Source organism: Vigna radiata, unplaced genomic scaffold (genome assembly GCF_000741045.1).
Source record: "Vigna radiata var. radiata cultivar VC1973A unplaced genomic scaffold, Vradiata_ver6 scaffold_180, whole genome shotgun sequence".
Taxonomy (NCBI): domain Eukaryota; kingdom Viridiplantae; phylum Streptophyta; class Magnoliopsida; order Fabales; family Fabaceae; genus Vigna; species Vigna radiata.
This window is the reverse complement of record NW_014542002.1, coordinates 453,768-460,932: the sequence shown is the minus strand read 5'-3', so window position 1 is coordinate 460,932 and position 7,165 is coordinate 453,768. Positions and strand designations below refer to the sequence as shown.

At 39.3% G+C, this 7,165-nt stretch overlaps 1 protein-coding gene across 8 annotated transcripts; it reads right to left on the bottom strand.

The window, feature by feature from the left end:
• Positions 1–429: 429 nt before the first annotated feature.
• LOC106778942 (serine/threonine-protein kinase CTR1) lies at positions 430–6,871 on the bottom strand. 8 transcript variants are annotated; one of them, XM_022776366.1, is made up of 16 exons: positions 6,856–6,871; positions 5,519–6,678; positions 5,126–5,427; positions 4,859–5,003; positions 4,605–4,720; positions 4,040–4,218; positions 3,395–3,892; positions 3,266–3,306; positions 2,956–3,024; positions 2,696–2,796; positions 2,508–2,592; positions 2,324–2,422; positions 2,165–2,233; positions 1,533–1,664; positions 1,204–1,298; positions 430–877 (listed from the first exon to the last, which is right to left on the bottom strand). In XM_022776366.1, exons 2-16 carry the CDS (start codon positions 6,317–6,319, stop codon positions 781–783), a joined length of 2,829 nt encoding a protein of 942 aa, XP_022632087.1. In that variant the 5' UTR covers positions 6,320–6,678; positions 6,856–6,871; the 3' UTR covers positions 430–780. The 8 variants fall into 8 exon arrangements, 7 of the variants coding, with proteins under 7 accessions (XP_022632087.1, XP_014522439.1, XP_014522438.1 ...); XM_014666953.2 differs by lacking the exon at positions 6,856–6,871 and having other exon boundaries at positions 3,395–3,706; positions 3,800–3,892; positions 5,519–6,845; XM_014666952.2 differs by lacking the exon at positions 6,856–6,871 and having other exon boundaries at positions 5,519–6,845.
• Positions 6,872–7,165: the final 294 nt, after the last annotated feature.

Here is a 7,165-nt window from a genome sequence, read left to right as displayed (position 1 = left end):
AAATTAGGGATTTTTCTCCATTTTAGATTTCCAGAAACAATTAAGATTCTTAATGGGATTTTTAATTAATTACCCCCAATTAACCCAAAATTCAATTTTTAATTTAAACCTAATTTTATTAAATTCCACGTCACAATTAATTATTTTTTTTAAAACACACAACAATGTCAACACAGTCAAAACATTACACCTCAACAAATATTAACCACCTGGCAACTGTATCATTAAGAAAGTTAATGTCGTTAGCAAAAAAGACCACTTTGAACAGTTTTTGCAAAAGGTAGAACTTAAGTGAACTTAAAAAAAAAAGGAGGGACCACTTTGAACAAACCCTCCTAAAGAAGGGACCAAAATAAGTATTAAACCTTCTTTTTTTCTATCTTCTTTGTATGTTCTACATCTCTACATCTATATATGTAAGAAATTTAATGAAGTAATAACATTTCCTTGTAGATTATCACCTTACAGACAAGACCAAATTACAGAATGCCAAAACGATTATTACATATTTACAGTCTGAAAAAAACAACAGAAATTCCAAGTTGCAAAATATTTTATTGATCTCAAAGCTATAGATAAAAGAGCTCGAGGTCATCATTTAAAAGTTACTACAGATTTGATTGCTGCCCATACGAAATGGGTTGGCATGAATGAAGCGATCGATATACAATTGCAACAAACAATCAAAAGGGCTTCATGCCATCATCAATAGTAGTATATGAGCAAGGGAAGGTTAGGTTAATAAATTTCATCAACAATCATGGGCAGCCTACACCTATGTTATTTTCCACCCATTTTAATCGCATCAGCTGGTGACTTCAGTAGCTTCTTTAGAGAATCAACTATGCTTGCAAATGATGGGCGATCAGCAGGTTTACTGTGCAAAAATTACCAACCGTCAGGAACAAATAAATCTTACAAAATGTATCCAATCGATGCAGCAAGCCAATTTTTTTCCCTAGGGAGTAGAAGTTCCTTATATAGAAAGTGAAATTGTAAATCTGAAGGTCCTGAAAACGGCTAAAATCAAAATACTAATCCAATACTCAACAATTCCAAAATGAAACTCATGCACTCAACTACTTAAATACGACATAAACGAATGCAATAACGCACAAAAAAGCCTGTTAATATTAATGTAAATGAGTTATTGGTTATTAGGAAATTTCAATAGACAGAAGAAATGGCAAATATAGCACTTACTCTGCCCAACAAGCTTCCATGAGAGAGGCCAACGCTGGGGAAATGTTTGGAGGGATAGCAAGCCTCCTATTCTGGAAGGCGACAGCTCCAACTACCTGAACCACACATAAAGATGACTTTAAAAAACTGACCAATATACTTAGCAGGTTTCGTTTTGCCAAATAGCTTGTTTGAATTACGTAAGTTTGCATTACGCCTCTTTCCGTTATAGTTCCTGCTACGTTTTAAATTTATAATTTCTTGTAGTGATACCTCAAATGAAAATATTAAGCAAGAAAAATAAACTTTAAGCATAACAAATTCAGACCTGAATGCTCTTAAAAAATTACCTGGGCATGACTAAGTCCATTCCACGGTTGTTGCAGGGTCACAAGTTCCCACAGGATAACTCCAAAACTGTAAACATCAGACTTCTCATTTGAAGGTTCTCCACGAAGAAATTCTGGAGCCATCCACTCAGGCTGAAAATAAAATTAAGAGAGTTACACACTTATTGAGGATGTGGCACCGTGAAGTGAAAGTTCAACCTGCAAAATATTAATAGAATGACCACTTTGTTGAAAGAAAATGCATCTATCTACAAGAACATGCAGAACCTACTAAACCAGATAATTTGCTTGACAAAAAATTGCTTCCTTAAAACACACCTGAAAAAAACACATTATCCCCACTCAAAGACCGAACTGTCATCAAACAATGACAACCATACATAATGGTATCAACCATCTATCTAAATTACTATTATATAATTGAACTAAGCACTAACACCAGCTTATAAAGGAAACGTTGATAAGAAATGACAGGACTGTTGTCTATTTGAACAAGGAGCACTCATGTCAGCAACATTAGTTGAACTCTTCAAACCTGAAATTGCTACTCAAATAACTTTCAAACCTAACATGCAAAATATTTTTTTGTCATGACCATGCTTATGTACAAAATCCGAGAACAAGAAACTTACAGTTCCAGCAACAGATTTTGATGACAAGAAAGTATTCGCCTTAAATCTAGACAATCCAAAATCACACACCTGAGCAGGAAATGAAAAAAATCATTTCTTAGCACAATTGTTTTAAAAAATTCAGTGAGAAACTCCACTGATCAATCTTTTCCATTATACCTTGACAGTCCAATTTCTGTCCACTAACAAGTTCGGGGTTTTGAGATCCCAGTGCACAATGGGAGGCTTCAGACAGTGGAGATAATTTATCCCCTTAGCCTACAATCAGATTAATTATGTATCATACATCATAATATATAATATCCAATTGGTCAGAGAAAAATAATATCTGGCAGGCACAAACCACGTCTAAAGCCATCCGCAACCTTCTCCTAGGATCTAGAATTTCACCAGACGCTGGCTTATGTATTAGGCGGAATAAACTGCCCCTGTCATAAACGCACCAGGAAACAACAATAAGAAGCTCAACTCAAACAATTATGACAGAAAATTCAGTATAATTTTACTCTAAAAAGGGGTTGGATGGCTTACCTAGGCAAATATTCTGTTACTATAGATAGATGTGGACGTTTAGTAACCGCACCCATGAAAAGCACCACATTTGGATGACGAACTCGTTTCATTATGGCAACCTAAAAACAATGAAAATATCAACTTGAATATTAACTTGCTTCATTTGCCCCATTACTTAAAGAGCAAGAGAAGAGTTTTGTAAAATGGATTCCCAACATTATTGTACTCAACATAAGGATACAAAAAGGGATATAATTTAGGGGCGACATGATACTTACCTCTCTCAGAAATTCTTTCAGCTGATCATCCTGGAAATCCTGAACTGTTAGAACCTTGACAGCAACATCCTGCAATTTTAAAACCACAGTAAAATACACCAATATGAGTGAAAATTATAATAGACAAATAATAAGCTGTATTGAACATATTTATTCAAAGAGACCATACAAGATATGTCAATGGTTTGATACAATAAAGTCATCATGCAATAAAAAACAATCAATCATACTCGAGAAATTAGGGACTACAAAAACAATACGAAGCAACATTCACGAAGGTGTTTGTGCGTAAGTACGTACTAAAACTTACCGATCCATGCCATTCAGCCCGATACACTGTCCCAAATGATCCTACACAGAGAGAAGATAAATTAGATTTGAAGTCACCAGGCTAGTCGCGTGCTCTAAAAAAAAAAAGAACAGGAAGCGGAAAATTTACCAGCACCAACACGCTCTTTGATTCGTAAATCGTCCCAGGGTATCTCAAGCCAGTCCATTGCAAGTGATGGTTCAAGATTCAAGTATCTTGGAATATTACCAGCACCCTGATTTTCAAGTTTATTTTTTACGTGTTCCTGTTCTGATTCGGTGGATGAGGTCATTATAGATTGCTTATAGATGCTTTTTACCCCAGAATTCCCCTTTACAACGATCTCTTTGGAAGCTTCTATAACTACAACTGAATCTTTACAGAGCCTGGGGTATTCATGAATCGATGCTCCAGAGACTTCGTCAAGATCTTCAGAAACACCTTCATAGATGGGAGGAAAATTTAATAAACCCAGAACCGCACATTCCTTATCATTCCCTTTCAAGCCACAAGGAAATAGAGGTTGATCTGTACCTCCACGAGTTTGATCTATTGCAGAATAAATAGAGCCATTATCGTTTTTCAGTCGATCAGTTTCGCCAACGCGTTGATCTTCATGTACAAAGCCTGCAAGATATTGAGTAACATCTAAGAAAAACTTCAATGGAAAGGAATGGCCTCTGAAGGAGTGTATCGAGATTAACGGCTACATGGATTATGAACTTGAAATAAGGAGTAGGAAGACCAAATTTCCAGGTATAAAGCGCAACACACCTGAATAAGTGTTATCAAGAGATTGAGAACATGCTGTAACATCCACATATGGAGATTGGGATTCTTTCAAATGAGAAATTTGAAATGGGGAAGGTATTGATGACGCATATGCTCCGTTAATTGAGGAATCTGGCCCAAGGATATTTCCTGGCTCCCCAACCAGATCAACTACATATTCTCTGTTGAAAATATGAAATAAACGTCAGGCTCTTTATAAGGTGATCTAGAATACTATAACAGTTAACTGAATGTTCTACAATCTCGATTAATCAAGCCAAAATTTTGAAACGAGAAAACTAAACAGAAAAGTGAAACATACAAATTAACAATCCACAAATTTGTAAGGACAATGAACCCCGGCAAATCTAGATGATTATAAAAAGTTACAGGTAAAAGTAACAATAGAACTCTAGGGCAAGAAAAAGTAAAAATGATCATAACAACTGAAGCGACCCGCTTCGATTATCACCAAAGCAGGAGTACGTGGGCAGAGACATTTTGTTTAACTTCAGTATCAAAACAAAAAACAGAAGAACACTGCAAAAAAAAGGACCATTGCGCTAACCTTGAGAGCTGTCTGTCATCTTTAATCTTGACAAGGCAAGACGATCTATGATCTGAAACACAGTATCTACAACCTCGAGCAATGCGGCATGGCAAACCAATGTAATCTGCCAATCTCTACATCCGCAAAACCCAAATAAAAAGGAATTATTTGAAAACAGTAAATATAGATTACAAAAATCAATAGGAAAAGACTAACACATGCTCCTCTTACACTATCCAAATGATACAACAACAAAGAAACATATTCTTCACCTTGAAGAGAATCGCGCGATGCCTACAGAGTCCACTGGATAAGCTACCAACAGGAAGCACAACACATTGGTGAAAGTTCCTCAACCTCTTGCTAACCAACTTCCACCGCTTGTGTAGATCTCCTTGCTCCACAGGGAACGTACCCCTTCACACACATCATCCCACACCAAATAAGCAAACAAACAGTAAAAAACAATAATAATAATCAAAGAAGGACGTAAAAAAAGTAGAAAGTACGGTGTATCGTATTCTTCGATATTATCTTACCCCATGCATATGGCAACGAGTTTTCCGAGTTTCTCCACCAGCACCAACGCGTTCTCCGAAGCAGAATACAATTCCTGAGCTTTATCTTGAAGCTCCTTAAGCCGGGAGTCCTCGTGTCTATCGAAAAGAACTACCTCTATGGAGGTCTCGCTTGGTTCAACCGCCTTAAGCGCCATCAGCGTCGGTAAACGTTTCCCTTCTTCCTCTACATCGTTGCACATCACCCAAAGGTACGGATTCATCCCCAATATGTTGTAAAAACCGTCAGATATCTTGTCCGTGTACGACAAACATCCACTCACCTGAAAATCAACCAAAAGAACGAGTTACTAAACTATAACCTACAGCTGCCGCAAGTGTAGTTTCGTTTTGTTGTCGTTAGTAAGTACGTACCCATAAACGATACGAAACCGATTCAGCGTCCCAGGTTTCGGGACCAGCGTCGAGTGCGAGAACAGGTTCAGAAGCGAGGCTTGCTAAACAAGAGAGTCTCTGCGCCAAGGCCATTTGCAGGTAGTAGCTCTCCCTATACTTCTGCGTCATATTGCGTTTTACATTTTCTTCCTCTTCTTTCTTTTTTCTCGCGTCTTCTTCGGTTAAGACTTGAAACGACGACGTTTCGTCTTTCGTAACGTCGCTGGAGAATGTGGCGGTGCCGTCCAGCGTGAACAAGCTCCCGGCGTAGCTGCTCCCGCTGGACAACCGCGGCAGCGAAACCTGCCGGTCGAAGCTCCGGTCAACAGCATCCTTCACCACCTGCGCCGCCGCCGCCGCCTCAGGCGGCGGTGGAGGAAGTAGATGCTCACCTTCATCTTCTTCGTCCTCGTCGTCGTTAGAATAGGTTCTTAAACGGTGACTCGGTCGATTGAGGTCCTTCTTTTTGTCGATCAACCAATCGCAGAAGGCGGCGATTTGCTTCTGTTTGGTGCGGAACTTGTCGGCAGCGGTGAAGAGGTCGGAGACTGCGGATTGCTTACCGGATGAGAAAACGACGTCGTCGTTGTCTTTAGCGGCACGCGTGGGAACCGGTGCTGGCTTTTTCGGCGTGTCGCTTTCATATGCAAAAGTCGTATCCGATGATTTGATAGAGTTGACGATTTTTCTCTTTTCATGATCCAATCTCTGCTTCGAAGACTCATCCAAAGCCCTCTCAGGGAACTGCCTCGGGAAAAAGTAAGTTGCTCTGTGAGGCATGTTCAGAAAAATCTCACTATTCCTTCACTGAAAAACCGTGATCTCAACAACCACAATCACAACCACAATAACAACCTTTCTTCTTTTAACACACACGATGGAGGTGCAACCTCTCACGTGCGAAGACGAACTACTCTTCTTCGTCGCCGTCGCCTGTCTCGCCGAAGCAAAAACAAAGACACTATTGCCTTATAACAGTAACCGCCATGGAGCTCGGTCTGTCGCGTATTCCAGTTCAGTCCCGAGAGTTGTGTATTGGATGATATACTCCGTTCAAATCTGGCACGTGCGTCCAAAGTCGATGACGACGAGGCCAGCGGCAATTGAGCCCTCGCAGAACGTGGAGGCAGCGTGAGTTCCTAAAAGTAGTTTTTTAATTCAAACAACAATAAAATAAATAAAATAATGATAAGAAGAAGCAGCAGAACCGAATTCAGAAATGGCGTTTGCTAGGCGGTGGAAAGCGTAACAGAAAGAACGAGAAAGAGAGAGAGAGTGTGTGTGTTAAATTTGGTGGAAGCTATGGTGGTGAGAACCTTGTATTTTATGCAGAAGAAAGGGTTGGCATGCTAGTTGAGGGATCATGGAATGCTGCAACGGATGGGGAATCCAAAAGTGTGAAATCAGTGCTAACGTACACTGCTGGAGTTAGTGCGCACCCTTCGTCATGTTGCGCCACGTAAATCATTAGCCAATGGGATTTCTACACGTAAACTGAGCGCACGTGCTGCGCACCTGCGCGCAGTTTTTGCAGTGAGGAGCCGCGCTTTTCCATTAGGCAAACAATAAACTAAATTTATATAGTAATGAAAAATACGAAAAATAAGACTTAGAATATTATTTTAT